The following is a 20,756-nucleotide window of genomic DNA, read 5'->3' on the forward strand; positions in this document are numbered from 1 at the left end:
ATTTTTAACATTTTATTATGTTTTTTTTTCAATTTGTATTTGTTAAATAGATATATATTTGTATATATAGTGTCTCATAAGCCTTTCTAGGCTGGGTATTTGTCTTATTTTATTATTGTGCAATGTATATTATATAATCTGTATAAAAAATCTGTAGACAAGTATGTGACACTTTAATAAAATAAATTATTATTATTATTATTATTATGTAAAGCTTGTCTAAGGGAAATCACTCGTGTGTGCCTAACCATAAATTCGGATTTAATCTAAAAAAACATTAAAAGATGAATAACTCGTGAATTTTATACATGGGTCTGGTAAGTATGGTGTATTATTAATTAAGTCATCGCTTATATTATAAAAAAGAAGATGTGGTATGATTGCCAATGAGACAACTATCCACAAAAGACCAAAATGACACAGACATTAACAACTATAGGTCACCGTACGGCCTTCAACAATGAGCAAAGCCCATACCGCATAGTCAGCTATGAAAGGCCCCGATAAGACAATGTAAAACAATTCAAACGAGAAAACTAACGGCCTTATTTATGTAAAAAAATGAACGAAAAACAAATATGTAACACATAAACAAACGACAACCACTGAATTACAGGCTCCTGACTTGGGACAGGCACATACATAAATAATGTGGCGGGGTTAAACATGTTAAATATTTATCATATGTTTAGTGCTTGATTATTTGAAATTAAGACAAAAATTGTTATTAAAAATGTTTTAAACGCAATGTAGATGAAACTGGCATTATAATGTGAAAAATTTATTGTTGTTTGTCAAATGTCCAGTCGCAAATGTTTGGTGAATATCAGGACTAAGGACTTACGTTTACAATTTCGACATCGATTAATGAAATATTCGTTCGTTTAGATCAAGGATTTGTATCAGAATACTCGTTTCTGACTAGAACCACGAGAAATACATCATACACTACCCGGTCAAAGTAATTAATACTGAATCCTCAGATCCGACTAGAACCACGAGAAATATATCAGAATACACTATCCGGTCATAGTAATGAATACTGAATCCTCGGATCCGACTAGAACCACGAGAAAGATATCAGAATACTCTACCCGGTCAAAGTAATGTTTACTGAATCATCGGACCCGACTAGAACCACGAGAAATATATCAGAATACACTATCCGGTCAAAGAAATATATATTGAATCCTCGGATCCGACTAGAACCACGAGAAATATATCAGAATACACTATCCGGTCAAAGAAATATATATTGAATCCTCGGATCCGACTAGAACCACGAGAAATATATCAGAATACACTATCAGGTCAAAGAAATATATATTGAATCCTCGGATCCGACTAGAACCACGAGAAATATATCACAATACACTATCCGGTCAAAGAAATATATATTGAATCCTCGGATCCGACTAGAACCACGAGAAATATATCAGAATACACTATCCGGTCAGAGAAATGTTTACTGAATCCTCGGATCCTACTAGAACCACGAGAAATATATCAGAATACACTATCCGGTCAAAGAAATATATATTGAATCCTCGGATCCGACTAGAACCACGAGAAATATATCAGAATACACTATCCAGTCAAAGAAATATATATTGAATCCTCGGATCCTACTAGTACCACGAGAAATATATCAGAATACACTATCCGGTCAAAGTAACGTTTACTGAATCATCGGACCCGACTAGAACCACGAGAAATATATCAGAATACACTATCCGGTCAAAGAAATATATATTGAATCCTCGGATCCGACTAGAACCACGAGAAATATATCAGAATACACTATCCGGTCAAAGAAATATATATTGAATCCTCGGATCCGACTAGAACCACGAGAAATATATCAGAATACACTATCCGGTCAAAGAAATATATATTGAATCCTCGGACCCGACTAGAACCACGAGAAATATATCAGAATACACTATCCGGTCAAAGAAGTATATATTGAATCCTCGGATCCGACTAGAACCACGAGAAATATATCAGAATACACTATCCGGTCAAAGAAATATATATTGAATCCTCGGATCCGACTAGAACCACGAGAAATATATCAGAATACACTATCCGGTCAAAGAAATATATATTGAATCCTCGGATCCGACTAGAACCAAGAGAAATAGAATGAAATTCATAACAGTGTAGCTATGGCCATTCATTGACTGGGGAAAATTAGGTGAACGTTCGTCTGTAATGCCCACTGCTCACGACGTACTTATCATAGAAATTTAAACTGTGAGGTCACCAAAGGTTCTAAACGCCTAAATAAAATAATTAAAAATACTAATCAGGAATAACCTTTGTAATTTGAAAATAAATGGCCTTCAGCACGGAGTCTTGGCTCACACCGAACAGCAAGCTATAAAGGTTGAATACTTAAAATTCTTTACTTGATTTTTTGTTATGGTTTGACCATCAATTTTCCTAATATGATATCGTACGTTCTTTCAGATTATTTTTTTACTAAATTGGCTTTAAAAGTTACAATGCATGATGTCGTCTGTTTATGTAGTTCATATGTGTTTTTCGTTTCTCGTTGGTTTTCCCGTTTGAATGGTTTTACACTAGTAGTTTTGGGGCCCTCTATAACTTGCTGTTCGGTGTGAGCCAAGGCTCCGTGTTGCAGGTCGTACCTTGACCTATAATGGTTTACTTTTATGAATTATTACTTGGGAGGAGAGTTGTCTCATTGGCACTCATACCACATCTTCCTATATCTATCTATATCTATACATTTTTTTTTCAACAAAAGAATACATCACAAGAATATAAGTTTTGTAAGAAACGTGAGAAATTGTGTTGGACTTGGAGATAAGGCAAAGTGACAAATATCTGAAAGAATGAATCGTTTTATGGTATTAAACAAAGAAATCAAATGATTTTTTAATTATCCAGAACTCTTCACAAACAAAACCCACATGTATACGCATTGAATAAATAGTAGGCCATTCTTAAATGATCACACCGTAGAAGTAGTTGTGAACTTAATCAATGAGATATTTTGTGAATTAACCCCATCAACTTAATAGTTTTTTTATACAATGGATAAACCTATTTTTTTATTATTTTTAAATAATATCATCTCTGAACATTATTATTCTTATAAATGACACGGTTGTATGTGATGATTATAATAAATATTTAAAACAAATTCCTTTCAAGCTTTGTAAAAAGAAAGTTTCATTTTATGTATCGGAATGTGTAATAAGTGAATATTTCAATCCCCACTGGAAGGCCTCTGACAGACTGGGTGAACATAAAATCATAGCCGTTGACAAACAAGTTACAACCTACAAACGTTTTACTGTCGACCACACTGTTATGCAATTAATTCTATATCAGAATACACTATCAGGTCAAAGAAATATATATTGAATCCTCGGATCCGACTAGAACCACGAGAAATATATCAGAATACACTATCCGGTCTTATGTTTACTGAATCATCGGACCCGACTAGAACCACGAGAAATATATCAGAATACTCTACCCGGTCAAAGTAATGTTTACTGAATCATCGGACCCCGACTAGAACCACGAGAAATATATCAGAATACATTATCCGGTCAAAGAAATATATATTGAATCCTCGGATCCGACTAGAACCATGAGAAATACATCAGAATACACTATCAGGTCAAAATCTCTTTCCTTCTCTCAAATTGAATCGGCACTTTGTCTAAGGGAAAGCACTCATGTACACTTAGACACAATATCTTATAAAAGCTCAAATTATTGTAAAAAGAGGGACAACTCTTGAATTTTATACTTGAAATTTCAGTTTTGTCTGAAATTTTGACATTAAAATAGAACTGTTATAAAAAATCTGTAAAAAGTGGGTAATCATATAAATTTCAAAGTGTCATAGATGTGTGTATGAAAAAGAGATAAAAGTTTAGATGACCTTTGATTAATTTACATGTACTACTATCTCACCATACTATTTTCTTTTTTATTAGAATTACAATTTAAAAAATTAAGAATAAGTAAATCAGTTTATTTCATTTAAATTAATTATACTAGTAAATATTTTTTTTAAGTATTTAAAACGATAAAATAAGAAGTGTTGACAAGTTATTATTTGTTACTCGTCGTTTTTATTGAAATATATTTTCAGATTAAACCTCCATTCCTCAATCATATGAAAAATACGATTGATGTGCTCAATTCGAGGATGTCAATTCTATGATTGCTGTGCTGTAGTCCTGACTGTAATTTCTTCAGATACCGGTTGCAGCAACAAGTGCACACAAGAGTGAAAACGCCACTGAACATAATGGTATAACGTAATGCATCTGTTCATGCGTTTTAAATTTCGTTCTTCTAAAGCACCTTTATGAATTTAGCTTCTTATTTCGAACTATCAGATCCAAGAAAGTGTAAATATACCTAAATATTTAAACTGCACAATCACGGAGAACAATGAGAAACAGTATCTGACAAGTAAATCTTCCTCTTAAAGAGAACCTCTACATGAAATAAACCAAAATTAGGGCGGCCATGAACAGAATACAACAGCCAGCTCTATACTATTCATGGGCCGACGCAAATTGACAGGGTAGTTTCAGGCGAGACGGTTTCAGAAGCCAAATATTTCAGTGAGATATGATAAGACGGTGAATATTAAATTTTATTCCAAATGTACTTATGTTTGATGAAAAAAACTCATCTGTATTGTATTAATGGATACAACATCGGAAATGATACCATACAAGATAAAACTGAAGAACACCTGTCTTAGAATCTCAGTAGTACAGTTTTAAATTAAATCATTCTGTTCATAAATCAAGACAGGAGTTCCGATTCTATATTAATTGAATATAATTTAATTTTGGATGTAACGCGTCTTCTAATTGGCTGACGTTATTTTGTTATGAGCCCATAGACATAATTTAGTCATGTGACCGTGACGTCATCAACGTTTTTTCATGGTTTTCTACGGTTTAAAATGTAATTTAGAATTAAATTATAAGAAATGACTGTAATATTTTTTCTGTCTATTCGAAATAACACGCGCGTTATTCAGTGTGCACCAATTTTTTTAGGTTATTTCTTCATAGACAGAAAACATATTACAGTCATTCCTTAAATAAATCAAGAAGGAATGTTTTGCACCTTCAATACAAGAACAAACTCCAAACAAACCAGCTGTAATGTATTGCATCAACAATACAAGACCGAACAACAAACTCCAAACAAACAAGCTGTAATGTATTGCATCAACAAGAACATAAAATTGATAATAGAAATGGGGAATGTGTCTAAGAGACAACAGCCCGATTAAAGAGCAGCCGAAGGCCACCAATGGGACTTCAACAAAGAGAGAAGATCGCGCACCCGGAGGCGGGCTTCTGGCACCTCAACAAAACATGTTCTAGTTCAATAAAATTGGACCTCACACTAAACTCCAAAACATACAAATTAACTAAAATTTAAAAAAAAAGCATACAAGACTAACAAAGGCCAGAGGCTCCTGACTTGGGACAGGCGCAAAAATGTGGCGTGGTATTAAGGATGTTCGCTTGCCATGTTTTGGAATTTTTGTCAGATTTTCGGGATCCTCTGGCGTAGTTAATTATAATCCTGGGGCCTGTTTATCGAAGCTCTCTTAGGATCAGGACATGTCCTAAGACCAACTTAGGACATATCTTAGTCCTAAATGGGTTTATCAAACATGTTGCAACTTAGGAAAATCCTAGGAATTGTCCTAACTTTAGGATACCAATTTAGGTGTCTTAAGATGGTCTTAGGATGGTCCTAACTTTAGGATATATTTACGATGGTTATTTTATAAACAAATACGGCCGGTTTTGGTTTCATTTAAATCTTATGGCGGGGGAAAACGGGGGGAGGGGGGTCAAAAATATTGCAAAATTATATATGATTTTTTTTGTAATCTCTGTCCTTCCTTTTTATTTTTCACCCTTTTCATCCTACCTTTTTTATTAGTTTATTCTGAATTTTTTAACATGAATTGTCATCCCCCTTTTTTTGCAAACTTGCTCATCCTGTTTTTTTTTATTCCAAACTCCTGTCCTGCTTTTCTGAAATAACATCTTAGCACCACCTCCCCCTCCTAAAAAAATCAAATGGTATCTCCTTACATGATGCTGATGCATATTACATCCAAATCCCCCTTTTCAGCACCTTTGGTTGCAACATTTGACAATTTACCAAAAAAGCTTAGTTTTACTCTATTTCCACGTCGACCAGGAGAGTCTGTTGTTTTGCATCCGTAAAATTCGAATTTCGGCTCTTGCTCAAATACACACGTAATAAAATAGTTGAAGTTATCAGTATTTATATGAAAAATGCACGAGATTTGCCTTTGGACTTTTAAGTATTAAACCGTGACACTTCGAATTCAGCTCACTCAATGCATATAGTGATTTTACCAATTACATATTTTATTTTAACTTTTTACAATTAGTTTGTTTAGTTCTTATATAAAACGTAATTATATTATTTGTCTTAATATGTTTTGTTTCATAAAGTTTAAATACATACAATTATAATATATAAATTATTTATAACCTTTAATTTTAAACTAATAATTATCTTATAATTGTTAATCCATTTTTTACTTATAGTAATTGATTAAATTTGATACATTGATTTCATTTTTAATTTGCTATTTGTTTTACGCCAATACTTAGGACAGCAGTTAGGACGTCCTAGCTAAGATAATCCTAAGATAGCTTCGATGTGCATGCTGAGACGTGTCGTAAGTCAGTCCTAACTTTATCCTAACTTCTGTCCTAAGAAATTCTTAGGACCGATCTTACGACAGTTTCGATAAACAGGCCCCTGGTACCTTTGATAACTATTCAACCAGTTGAATGTCTTCAAAAAATTTGCCCATTGACCCCCATTTTTCATTTTATAAATCTTTTACATATACACAATGTATATATATATATTTAGTATTAAATTTATATTAAGATCCATTTTGTTACATCTTATAGTATCAATTTTAATTTCTTAATTTCTTAATTTTTACCTAACCTCACGCAAGTACATCGCGAAGTTTCCCTTTAAGTCAGTGCGGGTGGAAATTTTAAATAATATAGTAAAATTCTTAAATCCAAGTGTTAAAATTACTTTCAACAGCTCAGTTTTTTGTAAACGTTTCATGCTATAAAAAATGCCTGAAGAAATTGTCAATTTATGAAAAGCCTGTAACATAAGCAAAAGCAATTAAGGGATTAAGAAGGTTTATAAGATGCCAAAACGAAATAACCATTCATTTAAATATAACAATACGTGTTCGCTGCAAGGTTTTGTAAGTCGAACAATGTATTAGTAATTTATTGTCCAAACTGTTGCAGATTATAAGTAATTAAATAAATAGAATTATAGAAATCCAGTCCTTTCAAGTTTAGCCAAGATTATGGCAATAAATCCGTCTACAACACTCATTTATATATGTAAGACAAAGTCTACTGACTAGAATAATAATGTATGAAATGAAATATATGACAAATATGGAAAATAAAGTAAAACAATTGAACTAATTCAATGTGGATAATAATGAATTTCACATATTCGAGTCTTCACAGTCAGGCCTATAATATACATTACAATTCTTGTCAGGCACTTTGAATGAGGGATCAATGAAAACATGAAAGATGATCTAGTCGAGGGAATTGACCGACTTAAATTACTATGAATGACAAAAGAAATGTCCCAATTACGTCTTTTAAAACGTAATTGAAGACATGAGATCATATTACAATCAATGCATTATATATGTCTTCTGTCCTTTCTGGAAACAATCGAATTTAAAACACCTTTATCAGATATAGCTGATTTTTTTGTGTGGGTCAACACTACAAGTAACTCATGATTGTATGAAACAAGTTATGTTTATCAAAAGAGGACTTCTATACATTTCCTTATTTAACAAAATGAAAAACAAAATTGAAACCAATAGTAGTAACGTTGTATTATTTCATTCCTATTTTTTAAGGGGAGGGTATAGATTTTCGGTTTTGATAATAAGTGCATATGCATTTATAGCTCGTCTTTAATTAAGCGAGTTAATGCTGGTCGATAAGAGCCATGCAAATAACTACTGATGTTTGGGTTTTTTTCTTTGCAACTTATTTGTGGTATATGCTTCATTTGTTAATTGCATATGCAGTCTCTCAGTATGTTTTGACACTAGAGAGGGTTACTGGAATACACGATAATATCTTACAAGTTACAAGGGAGCTATAAGAACCAAAAACTATCCATAGACTACTTAAAGATTAAATATAATGCTCTCGCGGTTGTCAATGAATCTGTATCTGGCATGCTTTTATGAAAAATTCCTAAAATGAAACAATAATCACTGGTGAAAACATCATGGCTTTTCATACTCTGAATGAAAACATTCCGTAGAACTATCAGCAGTATGCATTTGATCAAGGCTAAACTGTTTATTTTTCTTTTTCTTGTATTGTTTTTTTCTTTTTTTGAATTAACAAAATCGTGCTCTTCTGTACTGCATAATGAATACTAATTCAAAGATTAGCCGCCGAAAGTGGTGTCGGGATTATTGGGATTATTATCATATTGCAGCAGCGCGAGTGTCTTAATTATTTGATACAGTATTATTTTAACAATGTTTCCCAGAGTCTTAGGTGAGTTTTTTTGTCTATGATATTGGTGTTAACATGGAGTACAGCACATTTTCTGAGCTGATTGTATGCTTCATTATTGTTTACGTTTTGTTGTTCCACGGATGGAGAAAAAAGGCTGAAAACCACGCTTTCATATTGCAGATCTATTTAGTTCAGGTTAATTGTTTTTTTTGGTGAGTGAGTGTGGTGTTAGGTTCCATCTGACCAAATTAATACAACAAGCGTTCATAAAAATCTAATTCATATATCAACCCTGATGTTCAGACAATTTTGACAGGAGATTCTAGTAAGAGTTGTGTATCCCTTGTTTCAACGATTTGATATGAGACGAACATTTATCCTAAATTAGGACAGACACTGTTATACAAGGGAGGGACAGACACTGTTATACAAGGGAGGGACAGACACTGTTATACAAGGGAGGGACAGGCACTGTTATACAAGGGAGGGACAGACACTGTTATACAAGGGAGGGACAGACACTGTTATACAAGGGAGGGACAGACACTGTTATACAAGGGAGGGACAGACACTGTTATACAAGGGAGGGACAGACACTGTTATACAAGGGAGGGACAGACACTGTTATACAAGGGAGGGACAGACACTGTTATACAAGGGAGGGACAGACACTGTTATACAAGGGAGGGACAGACACTGTTATACAAGGGAGGGACAGACACTGTTATACAAGGGAGGGACAGACACTGTTATACAAGGGAGGGACAGACACTGTTATACAAGGGAGGGACAGACACTGTTATACAAGGGAGGGACAGACACTGTTATACAAGGGAGGGACAGACACTGTTATACAAGGGAGGGACAGACACTGTTATACAAGGGAGGGACAGACACTGTTATACAAGGGAGGGACAGGCACTGTTATACAAGGGAGGGACAGACACTGTTATACAAGGGAGGGACAGACACTGTTATACAAGGGAGGGACAGACACTGTTATACAAGGGAGGGACAGACACTGTTATACAAGGGAGTGACAGGCACTGTTATACAAGGGAGGGACAGACACTGTTATACAAGGGAGGGACAGACACTGTTATGGGAGGGACAGGCACTGTTATACAAGGGAGGGACAGACACTGTTATACAAGGGAGGGACAGACACTGTTATACAAGGGAGGGACAGACACTGTTATACAAGGGAGGGACAGACACTGTTATACAAGGGAGGGACAGACACTGTTATGGGAGGGACAGGCACTGTTATACAAGGGAGGGACAGACACTGTTATACAAGGGAGGGACAGACACTGTTATACAAGGGAGGGACAGACACTGTTATACAAGGGAGGGACAGACACTGTTATACAAGGGAGGGACAGACACTGTTATACAAGGGAGGGACAGACACTGTTATACAAGGGAGGGACAGACACTGTTATACAAGGGAGGGACAGACACTGTTATACAAGGGAGGGACAGACACTGTTATACAAGGGAGGGACAGACACTGTTATACAAGGGAGGGACAGGCACTGTTATACAAGGGAGGGACAGACACTGTTATACAAGGGAGGGACAGACACTGTTATACAAGGGAGTGACAGGCACTGTTATACAAGGGAGGGACAGGCACTGTTATACAAGGGAGGGACAGGCACTGTTATACAAGGGAGGGACAGACACTGTTATACAAGGGAGGGACAGGCACTGTTATACAAGGGAGGGACAGACACTGTTATACAAGGGAGGGACAGACACTGTTATACAAGGGAGGGACAGGCACTGTTATACAAGGGAGGGACAGACACTGTTATACAAGGGAGTGACAGGCACTGTTATACAAGGGAGGGACAGGCACTGTTATACAAGGGAGGGACAGACACTGTTATACAAGGGAGGGACAGACACTGTTATACAAGGGAGTGACAGGCACTGTTATACAAGGGAGGGACAGACACTGTTATACAAGGGAGGGACAGACACTGTTATACAAGGGAGGGACAGACACTGTTATACAAGGGAGGGACAGACACTGTTATACAAGGGAGGGACAGGCACTGTTATACAAGGGAGGGACAGACACTGTTATACAAGGGAGGGACAGACACTGTTATACAAGGGAGGGACAGACACTGTTATACAAGGGAGGGACAGACACTGCTATACAAGGGAGGGACAGACACTGTTATACAAGGGAGTGACAGGCACTGTTATACAAGGGAGGGACAGACACTGTTATACAAGGGAGGGACAGACACTGTTATACAAGGGAGGGACAGACACTGTTATACAAGGGAGGGACAGGCACTGTTATACAAGGGAGGGACAGACACTGTTATACAAGGGAGGGACAGACACTGTTATACAAGGGAGTGACAGGCACTGTTATACAAGGGAGGGACAGGCACTGTTATACAAGGGAGTGACAGGCACTGTTATACAAGGGAGGGACAGACACTGTTATACAAGGGAGGGACAGACACTGTTATACAAGGGAGGGACAGACACTGTTATACAAGGGAGGGACAGACACTGTTATACAAGGGAGGGACAGACACTGTTATACAAGGGAGTGACAGGCACTGTTATACAAGGGAGGGACAGACACTGTTATACAAGGGAGGGACAGACACTGTTATACAAGGGAGGGACAGGCACTGTTATACAAGGGAGGGACAGACACTGTTATACAAGGGAGGGACAGACACTGTTATACAAGGGAGGGACAGACACTGTTATACAAGGGAGGGACAGACACTGTTATACAAGGGAGGGACAGACACTGTTATACAAGGGAGTGACAGGCACTGTTATACAAGGGAGGGACAGACACTGTTATACAAGGGAGTGAGGGAGGGACAGACACTGTTATACAAGGGAGGGACAGACACTGTTATACAAGGGAGGGACAGACACTGTTATACAAGGGAGGGACAGGCACTGTTATACAAGGGAGGGACAGACACTGTTATACAAGGGAGGGACAGACACTGTTATACAAGGGAGGGACAGACACTGTTATACAAGGGAGGGACAGACACTGTTATACAAGGGAGGGACAGACACTGTTATACAAGGGAGGGACAGACACTGTTATACAAGGGAGTGACAGACACTGTTATACAAGGGAGGGACAGACACTGTTATACAAGGGAGGGACAGACACTGTTATACAAGGGAGGGACAGACACTGTTATACAAGGGAGTGACAGGCACTGTTATACAAGGGAGGGACAGACACTGTTATACAAGGGAGGGACAGACACTGTTATACAAGGGAGTGACAGGCACTGTTATACAAGGGAGGGACAGACACTGTTATACAAGGGAGGGACAGACACTGTTATACAAGGGAGGGACAGACACTGTTATACAAGGGAGGGACAGACACTGTTATACAAGGGAGTGACAGGCACTGTTATACAAGGGAGGGACAGACACTGTTATACAAGGGAGGGACAGGCACTGTTATACAAGGGAGGGACAGACACTGTTATACAAGGGAGGGACAGACACTGTTATACAAGGGAGTGACAGGCACTGTTATACAAGGGAGGGACAGACACTGTTATACAAGGGAGGGACAGGCACTGTTATACAAGGGAGGGACAGACACTGATATACAAGGGAGGGACAGGCACTGTTATACAAGGGAGGGACAGACACTGTTATACAAGGGAGGGACAGGCACTGTTATACAAGGGAGGGACAGACACTGTTATACAAGGGAGTGACAGGCACTGTTATACAAGGGAGGGACAGACACTGTTATACAAGGGAGTGGAGGGACAGGCACTGTTATACAAGGGAGTGACAGGCACTGTTATACAAGGGAGGGACAGACACTGTTATACAAGGGAGTGACAGGCACTGTTATACAAGGGAGGGACAGACACTGTTATACAAGGGAGGGACAGACACTGTTATACAAGGGAGGGACAGGCACTGTTATACAAGGGAGTGACAGGCACTGTTATACAAGGGAGGGACAGACACTGTTATACAAGGGAGGGACAGACACTGTTATACAAGGGAGGGACAGACACTGTTATACAAGGGAGGGACAGACACTGTTATACAAGGGAGGGACAGACACTGTTATACAAGGGAGGGACAGACACTGTTATACAAGGGAGGGACAGACACTGTTATACAAGGGAGGGACAGACACTGTTATACAAGGGAGGGACAGACACTGTTATACAAGGGAGGGACAGGCACTGTTATACAAGGGAGTGACAGACACTGTTATACAAGGGAGTGACAGACACTGTTATACAAGGGAGGGACAGACACTGTTATACAAGGGAGGGACAGACACTGTTATACAAGGGAGGGACAGACACTGTTATACAAGGGAGGGACAGACACTGTTATACAAGGGAGGGACAGACACTGTTATACAAGGGAGGGACAGGCACTGTTATACAAGGGAGGGACAGACACTGTTATACAAGGGAGGGACAGACACTGTTATACAAGGGAGGGACAGACACTGTTACACAAGGGAGGGACAGGCACTGTTATACAAGGGAGGGACAGACACTGTTATACAAGGGAGTGACAGGCACTGTTATACAAGGGAGGGACAGACACTGTTATACAAGGGAGGGACAGACACTGTTATACAAGGGAGGGACAGACACGGTTATACAAGGGAGGGACAGACACGGTTATACAAGGGAGGGACAGACACGGTTATACAAGGGAGGGACAGACACTGTTATACAAGGGAGTGACATGCACTGTTATACAAGGGAGGGACAGACACTGTTATACAAGGGAGGGACAGACACTGTTATACAAGGGAGGGACAGACACTGTTATACAAGGGAGGGACAGGCACTGTTATACAAGGGAGGGACAGGCACTGTTATACAAGGGAGGGACAGACACTGTTATACAAGGGAGGGACAGACACTGTTATACAAGGGAGGGACAGACACTGTTATACAAGGGAGGGACAGACACTGTTATACAAGGGAGGGACAGACACTGTTATACAAGGGAGGGACAGACACTGTTATACAAGGGAGGGACAGACACTGTTATACAAGGGAGGGACAGACACTGTTATACAAGGGAGGGACAGACACTGTTATACAAGGGAGGGACAGACACTGTTATACAAGGGAGGGACAGGCACTGTTATACAAGGGAGGGACAGACACTGTTATACAAGGGAGGGACAGGCACTGTTATACAAGGGAGGGACAGGCACTGTTATACAAGGGAGGTTAAGGTACTGTAAGGGTAGCAAAGTATTCATCAAAATCATAACCTATGTCGGAAGTATATATGTTCCCCTCATCATGACAATACCATAACCTATGTCGGAAGTATATATGTTCCCCTCATCTGTAAGGGTAGCAAAGTATTCATCAATATCATAACCTATAGCACGTTCGCTTCTTATCTTAGTTTTATACTTAACATAATTCCATGCACTGAAATCTATTAACTTTTTTTCAGTTAAAAGAATGAATGAATTCGATGACCCCATTATATTCTACACCTTGTCCATACTTGAGTTATTTCTGAGCTAACCTATTTAAAAGAAATTATTTAAATTTTTGCTCCTGTATAATTATTGGTTTTTGTCTTAATGAAATATCTCATATTCAAAATCATGAATGTAAATATCTGTGTTCGATAAACGTCAATGTTTAAATGCCTTAATATCTTATACATGTATGTATAGTTCAAATACAACACTTAAAATATGCGTACTTAAAGAATGTCACAATGAAATCTTTTATATATCTAAGCCAAAGGGTGTATATATTACAGTCGAATAGAACGACCTCTGTTTAAATATCCAAATATGGAAATATCTTTATAGAGTTTACGTCGTAAGTTTTTATCGTGCGAAAACCTATATCTGAAACAGGAAAAACGAAACAGCTCAAAGGAAACAGAAGTCGAAAAGCTTAAAATTCCCTGCGTTCTACCACGAAGTAAATAATCTGTAAACTGTCCTATATATATATGGTGTAATAAACAATTTCCATATATAGGTACATTAACACTGTAGAATGAATATGCTTGGTCAGCATTTTTAAAGAAAGTGATATTATGTTCGCTTTGGAGTATATCTGAAATATGACCACTGAAATTGAATTCGTATCCTTGTTTAATTTCTATATTTATATTTTTTTGATATATCAACATTCCCAAACATTAACATGCACATTATATACAGCTTCCTTCTCAAAAGTGTAAAAAACATTTGAAGTGTAAAAAACACTTTTGACGCCACATTTTCATTTAATGTTTGTCATTTTTAAAATAATTTTAAAATGACAAAACTTGCAAAAATCTGTGTTCACGTAAACAATATAATAGACACTTGGATGGTGTTTTTTTCTAATCCTCACTCCTTTGCAGCGGTCAATAAATTTTTAAAATGCGGTTTACATCTTCCGCTGAAGAATACAAACATGTTAAATATTTATAAGATAAACTAGTAGTCAGCTTTGTGAGGAAAATTATATAAGTTTTGTTTCCATTATGACATTTTTCAGTTATTGCAGCTTTTGTTCAAACATTTTTGAATGGCGACATAGTATTTAAAAAAGCTATCAAAAGTAATCCTTTTTTCAAGATCAAAATGCGCCCCCCTTTTTGTGGGGAAAATTTGGTTGATTATATAGGGAATCACTGAAGCATAGCTGGAGTGGGCCCCAACTTATGAAAATTCCTGGATCCGCCCTGCAGACCGTCACAGTCAGCTTTTATATTTGTTGTTTGTTTGCTGCACCGTTCCACTAAATAAATATCATGTCATTCCCCGAGTATGAACGAACATTGGTAAGATTCTAACCCTGGTAATTACTGATTCATCGATGACTGTCTCCATTCCGTCCCCAACACAAACCATCTGCTAAAATCAATGTCTTGACTCATTTTCTATCTGCTCTTTTGTCTTCATCTTGTCGCGATAAATACTTTGTCTGAGGGTTTAAATAAATAAAATCATACATCTTAAAAAATATCAAAACGTACACCAACACCAGTAACCAGATCATATATTATTGATTGTTAAACGTCTCATCAGCTCAGAAAAGGCTATGTTGCGACGAACCTGATTTTAAGCTTTCAGCAATTAATTCAAGGATTTTTGCAAGAATTTTCAATGTTTCACATTATAAATGACTATTTGTGTTCTTAGAAATACTGCAAAAACTATAGTAGCATAATAAGTATAAATCATGTGACAGTCATATTAGACGGACACAGACAATCTTTCAATTCATAACTTTTTTATTGCTGAAAACAGAAAACAAACACTTTTTATATATAAAATGCATCTATCAATATGTGTGATCATTGATCATTTTGTTACGTACATTTATACAACCACCCAAAGAAAAATTAAAGAAAACTGGTTATATTGACAGTCGATATTGACATATACATGCATTATTTATGACGGATGATTATGGCTTAAAGGCGAGAATGTCTCACATGTACTCATACACAATTTGCACATGTGGCTGAGAAATCAAAGAATTTTAAAATTTGATAGAAATTTACTGGATTTTGAAATTGTTGTGTTTAGTCTTGTTAACGATCCTTATTTGTATTGTAGACCAATAAATTATTTGATAATAAGACAGTTGTATCAGAATTAATTTCACTGAGTTGGTTGGAACCCCCCTTTTTTTATGAAGATCGTTGCCGATTTGAATTGGGATATATAGTTGGAATCCCCTTTTTAAAATGGCTTTATACGCCCCTAATTGGTTTGTCTATATATATATAAATTTGTATCCTGGGCTTGTGCACGTGTATTTGTTCCTCCTTACTAAACCTGTCCCTGTCGAATCGAATATTATATACCCGTTCTTCCGTTATAAGAAAAAAATATAGAATCTTATTTACTGCAAAATCTTTCTTACGTACTCAGTTTAATTATAGTAAAACTCCTATTTTAATAACATATATATTACGTTTATTTTTATTTTTCTAATATTACTAATTATGCATGTACGTCTGCACTCCCATTACAAGAATGTAACATGTTATTCAAAGTCGACGTAATCATATAGAATAAATCACTGTTATGACATACTCTTATCTTTTCTATTTGTCAAATTTTAATGAAAACAATCAGGATTTATCTCACCTGATGATTAACAGTAAATGCCACACTAACGAGTTGTAAAAATACCTGTGTGTCCATTACCTTTTAGGTGAGGTCATTATGAATATTCAGTAGCTTAACCAATCAATAAACAGGACGTTTACCATAAACAGGCATACGGCCTGTTAAACTGAGAACTTTTCCGAGAATCGTATGCAAATGATTCATTCCGAATAACCATATATGGTAACATTTGGCTTTCTGTTCCCAGGGTGCAAAGGTGAGAAAGACGGGAGAATAAAACTAGTGTGAATTTTAAATTTTCACAGTAGATCGTTGAGAACTGAACAGTAAGGTTGTAACAATCCAAATATCAAACTAAATTCAAAATGTGTGACGACGATGTAGCCGCTTTGGTAATTGACAATGGATCTGGAATGTGTAAAGCTGGATTTGCAGGAGATGATGCTCCAAGAGCTGTATTTCCATCCATTGTTGGCAGACCCAGACATCAGGTTTGTAATTAAAATTTTAATTTTTAAAATCTTTGCATATTGTTTAAATTATCAAACATGGTTAACAGTGATACTATTGATTTATTTGAGAATTTTTCAATCAAGATTTACATCAATTACTTTTGATTAGGGATAATTATATTTTATTTGGTGTTATGATGTCCCACATCGGGTATCTAAAAAAAATACACCAAATTATGGTAGCAATCGTGTTTTATATTTAAAGACACATTTAAATGCTTCATTTTTCGTGTAAAAATCTCGTGAATCGCAGATTTAATCGAAACATAATAAGATTGTTTGAATATGATGAAATATGCCGGTACACGTTGCCGGTGCCCATATTTGGAGATGAGTCATGATCGGCAGTTAGCCACGCCCCTGTGTGTACTTTAATGAAAGAAATTGAGAGATGATTTATCCACATGACATGCAATATGTCTACGTTGACTTTCTTACATTTCCATTTTTATTTAAAACTTTTGTCTAATGATCAGAAATGCCATTGGTGTGATCTTTAAATGCTTTATCGTAGCTTTCAATGTGGAACAACGCCTTATATGGTGACCACTTGAGACAATGGCAGTAATCACGTGTTGCTAATGACAACTGATTTGAATATTCATACTTTTGAATAATTTAAACAATGTTGTATCGGATATATTTGAAGAAAAAAAAAATTAAGCGATTGATCCTGGATCGACAAATTATGTCCCGGATTGAACTTTGTCACAATTTGCAAAAAATACCCTTGATTGTATACCTTTTTTCCCTTTTTTTTTAATGACTAAATTTTTACTACACGCCAACGAGTTATTAAAAACAGAAATAAACATGCGAAGATATGTCTATTTTCAACAATTACATTAAAATTTTGTTTTTATAAATCCTCAATTCAATGTTGTACATAAATCTATATATGTTGTCTTGTGTAACAAAAAGTACATGTTCATTCATTTGTGATTTTCAGGGTGTAATGGTCGGTATGGGACAAAAAGACAGCTACGTTGGTGATGAAGCCCAGAGCAAAAGAGGTATTCTTACATTGAAATACCCAATTGAACACGGAATTGTCACAAACTGGGACGATATGGAGAAAATCTGGCATCACACTTTTTACAATGAACTCCGTGTAGCACCAGAAGAACATCCCGTTTTACTAACAGAAGCCCCACTCAACCCTAAAGCCAACAGAGAAAAGATGACACAGATTATGTTTGAAACCTTCAACTCTCCAGCTATGTACGTTGCTATCCAGGCCGTATTATCTTTATATGCTTCTGGTCGTACTACTGGTATTGTGTTGGACTCTGGTGATGGTGTCACCCATACCGTACCCATCTATGAAGGTTATGCACTTCCTCATGCTATCATGAGATTGGATCTTGCCGGTCGGGATCTCACAGACTATCTTATGAAAATTCTCACAGAGCGTGGATATTCATTCACAACCACAGCCGAGAGAGAAATCGTAAGAGACATTAAAGAAAAATTGTGCTATGTAGCATTAGACTTTGAACAAGAAATGTCCACAGCTGCATCATCATCATCATTAGAAAAAAGTTATGAATTACCTGACGGACAAGTTATCACAATCGGTAATGAAAGATTCAGGTGCCCAGAAGCAATGTTCCAACCATCTTTCTTGGGTATGGAATCTGCAGGTATCCATGAAACAACATACAACAGTATAATGAAATGTGATGTTGATATCCGTAAAGACTTGTACGCTAATACCGTATTATCTGGTGGTTCAACCATGTACCCAGGTATTGCCGACCGTATGCAAAAAGAAATAACAGCACTTGCTCCATCAACAATGAAAATTAAGATTATTGCTCCACCAGAAAGGAAATATTCCGTATGGATCGGTGGTTCCATCTTGGCTTCACTCTCAACCTTCCAACAGATGTGGATCAGTAAACAAGAGTACGACGAGTCCGGTCCATCCATTGTCCACAGAAAATGCTTTTAAACTACAAACTATCATGTTCAAAACTGCAATTATTGTTATGTTATATACTGGTGCAGATAGCATACTTTTGTATCATTGTTAAAACTTTATCTCGAGATCTGAAGTTAAATATAGATCTGAAAACTAGTAATGATCTGCACCGTTCGTTACAGTTCGTGTAGTGGAGAACTCCAAGCAAGACGCTTAATTCGAACTATTTTGTATTACTTTTATAGAGTTCTTCGTTGTACACAAATAAAGCTGTAAAACCCAATTTGATGTGCTTTTTAAATATATATATGTAATGTTGTTTTTGGTTAAAGGTATAATGATGCTTCAAGTTGTTTGATCTGAGTTTGCCAGAACGAGGTGTGTTCTGCATATTTTATTTGGTCTCCTCGTGTCGGAACGAAGAGTATCCATGCTTATTTTGTATTCGTGTGTGGTCTCGATATTCCAGTAGTACTATACCCTGCTTTGTGTTTTTGTTCTCGACAAGCTAGTTGTAGAACACCCTGCTTCATGTCGAATGTGGTCCCTTCATTTTGTTTTGTGATCTGGATTTACGATAAGCATAGTCCGTTTTATTTTGTCTGACGTTTCAATGTGTCTGTATAATACTTTGCTTTATTTTGAGATTCTTGTGGTCTATAATAATAATATTATAAAAAAATCTTTATTTAAAAGAGGGTAACTCAATTAGAACTAGTCTAATTTTCATTGAGGACCTAAAACAATGCGTCTCTGTGTTCATAGTTTACATTTCATTTCGGTGTCTGCGATGTCACACTAGACGGTAGTATAACACATTATAGCATAGTACTTAATACCAAGTACATAGACGAACAAGGGGTAACCTGACATTTTGATAATAAACGATTCACGGAACAATACTGAGGGTAGTTGAAACATTCTGCCACTGAGTCGAATTAAAATTAAAAACAACTTCATTCCTGTATATCATACGACATAGTTCGCTTCACACTTACATATATTTATTTGAAAACAAGAAACTAGCATGATAACATAGCATTTCTTCAAGCCTGAAAAAAGTGTACAAGCTTGAGGTATTGAGCCATTTAAATTTATCCTGATCTCGTGGTTCAGGATTTATAAAACACTTACGGGGGTGGATTTGAAGCCTATATCTTCGATATGCTACATAATATCAACGAGACAATTAAACAGTACACCATACATACAGGTATATATGTCAAGAAAAGAACTACAGCCGTAGGGCCCTTTCAGGCATCACAACATTTAGCCATTTCTCATTCCGCTCGCTCTGATTATGTTAATTACAGTACATTAGAACATAGACAAGACAAGACCAGACAATTTTATTCTTTAAAACCACTGTATACACATTGGTACAAAGAATTAAATAATAATACATAGTATGCAAAATAAATTGTGCACATGAAAAGATAGGAATGTTACCATTACTATTAATATAAATATATACAAGAAGTTATTATATTAGAAAAACAAATAAGACACCAGGAAGACCTGCTACTGAATTTATAACCTTTATAAATTTGCATATATTTTTTAACTTATTTCTATGTGTTGTTTGTAATAATTTA

At 36.6% G+C, this 20,756-nt stretch overlaps 1 protein-coding gene across 1 annotated transcript; it reads left to right on the forward strand.

The window, feature by feature from the left end:
- Window positions 1-16,708: 16,708 nt before the first annotated feature.
- On the forward strand, window positions 16,709-19,444 carry LOC139510320 (actin-2). Its single transcript, XM_071296838.1, has 2 exons — window positions 16,709-17,216; window positions 18,187-19,444. Exons 1-2 carry the CDS (start codon window positions 17,091-17,093, stop codon window positions 19,189-19,191), a joined length of 1,131 nt encoding a protein of 376 aa, XP_071152939.1. The 5' UTR covers window positions 16,709-17,090; the 3' UTR covers window positions 19,192-19,444.
- Window positions 19,445-20,756: the final 1,312 nt, after the last annotated feature.

The sequence above is a fragment of the Mytilus edulis genome, chromosome 1, assembly GCF_963676685.1.
Source record: "Mytilus edulis chromosome 1, xbMytEdul2.2, whole genome shotgun sequence".
Lineage (NCBI taxonomy): Eukaryota > Metazoa > Mollusca > Bivalvia > Mytilida > Mytilidae > Mytilus > Mytilus edulis.

Excerpts from the sequence above, each read along its gene's own strand:
- LOC139510320 (XM_071296838.1), top strand. The coding sequence starts at position 17,091 with ATGTGTGACGACGATGTAGCCGCTTTGGTAATTGACAATGGATCTGGA. Across the intron at positions 17,217-18,186 it reads TTGGCAGACCCAGACATCAG|GGTGTAATGGTCGGTATGGG; the intron begins GTTTGTAATTAA and ends TGTGATTTTCAG.